The following is a 1,527-nucleotide window of genomic DNA, read 5'->3' as shown; positions in this document are numbered from 1 at the left end:
AAAAAAAAAAAAACATATGCTAAATTAGCTCAAAACGCTAGCATGTTGCTAAAATACTAGCTTATACTTAAACCCCCAGTGGGGGGTTTTTGGCTGACCAGCCAATTTGGCTTGAAAATCTAAAGTATATGCTAAAATCATTTTTATTATTTCACCACATGCAAACACACACAATGGCTTTATGTACCTATTAGGTTTAAAAGGACTCCCACAGCTGTCCAGGGTTCTGCTCTGTAAACAAAGTTGTAGCTGTACAACCTGAAATTTGCTCTCCGCATTTGACCAATCCCCTGGGGGAGTGGTGAGATGCAGACACAGCCGCGCTCAGGAACCATCTGGTGGTTTAACCCCCAAATCCAATCCGTTATTGCTGAGTATCAAGCCCTTTTTTAGTTTATGGTATGAATCGGCCTGGATTTGAACTCACGACCTTCCAATCTCAGGCCTGACACTCTACCACAAGGCCACTGAGCTTTTTGTACATTGTGTATAAAAGTGCTGTCACAAACAATTATCTTAATAGTTGACTAAACAACAACTATTTTTTCCGATTAGTAGACAAATGGGGTCATGCACAAAGTAGATCATTAGCTATAAACTAACTAAAAACTAGATACATAGCATTAGCTGCGATAATTCTAGTGTGAATGCTGTAAGCTGAATTTGGCCGCTGAAGATGCTGAAAATGATAGCTAAAAAACCGAAGCTAAAATATTAGTTAAATGCCAAATTATCCTTAAAAAGCGTGAAAAAAAAGCCAAAATTAACTGCAACAGATAGCATGTAGCTGAAGTACAAGCTAAACACCAAACTACCCTGGTGAAAACGTGAAAACGTTTTCAAACACGTTTTCTTGTTCAAAATTGCTCGACCGCAATGCATTGTGGTCTATATTTGTTAATCTAGTGGGCATTGATGCACGCTAGTTTTTCGCAGAGACTTCTGGGAAATTTCTATTGCGCTCGATTTTGAAATTAGTAGATTCGGACAGCACATGAACGAATTCAAGTTTGTTTGGAATCATTGAAGCTCAGTAACAAACCAAAAACTTCCCTTCCATATCTATAGTTAAGTGATCTTTTGCTTGCCCTACTTTGCTCAGATATTATTGTTATTATTTTATATCGTTGATTCTGTTTTTGTTGTTTAATGCTGCAATTGTCCCCTGATTGTAATCTGTAAAAACTCTGTTCTTTAATTTCAAACTATGTTTTGTTCCTTAGTGTGTGGTTGCTCAATAAAAAAGAGAAAATGATTCGGACAACACTAGAAAATGGCGAACGCACCAATCAATAAATATTGTTTGGATTTCACATCTAGATCAGAATGTTCTGGAAGATGAAAGGCTTCCCTGGTTTGTCTGGAGTGAACATACCTTTAACGTGGAGCTGAAGCTGCGGGTTCCGGGTGATATCCAGCGGTCTGCGCTGACCACGGAGCTCCTCATTCTCATTCTGGACGATGGTTCCGTCCGCAGAATCTTCCAGAGGTTCTGAAGACATGGTTCCTGCAGCTGCAGAAGATCTT

The 1,527-nt window shown here is 39.1% G+C and overlaps 1 protein-coding gene across 1 annotated transcript in view; it reads right to left on the bottom strand.

The window, feature by feature from the left end:
- The window catches only part of LOC112160145, an 8,388-nt gene extending 6,867 nt beyond the window's left edge, over window positions 1-1,521 (bottom strand). The window contains exon 1 of the mRNA XM_024294530.1: window positions 1,376-1,521. Within this exon, the coding sequence (XP_024150298.1) occupies window positions 1,376-1,502 (127 nt within the window). The 5' untranslated portion in view covers window positions 1,503-1,521. The remainder of the gene's footprint in view (window positions 1-1,375) is intronic.
- Between the last annotated feature and the right edge of the window lie 6 nt (window positions 1,522-1,527).

This window comes from Oryzias melastigma, linkage group LG2 (assembly GCF_002922805.2).
Source record: "Oryzias melastigma strain HK-1 linkage group LG2, ASM292280v2, whole genome shotgun sequence".
Lineage (NCBI taxonomy): Eukaryota > Metazoa > Chordata > Actinopteri > Beloniformes > Adrianichthyidae > Oryzias > Oryzias melastigma.
This window is presented reverse-complemented; position numbering and strand designations above follow the sequence as displayed.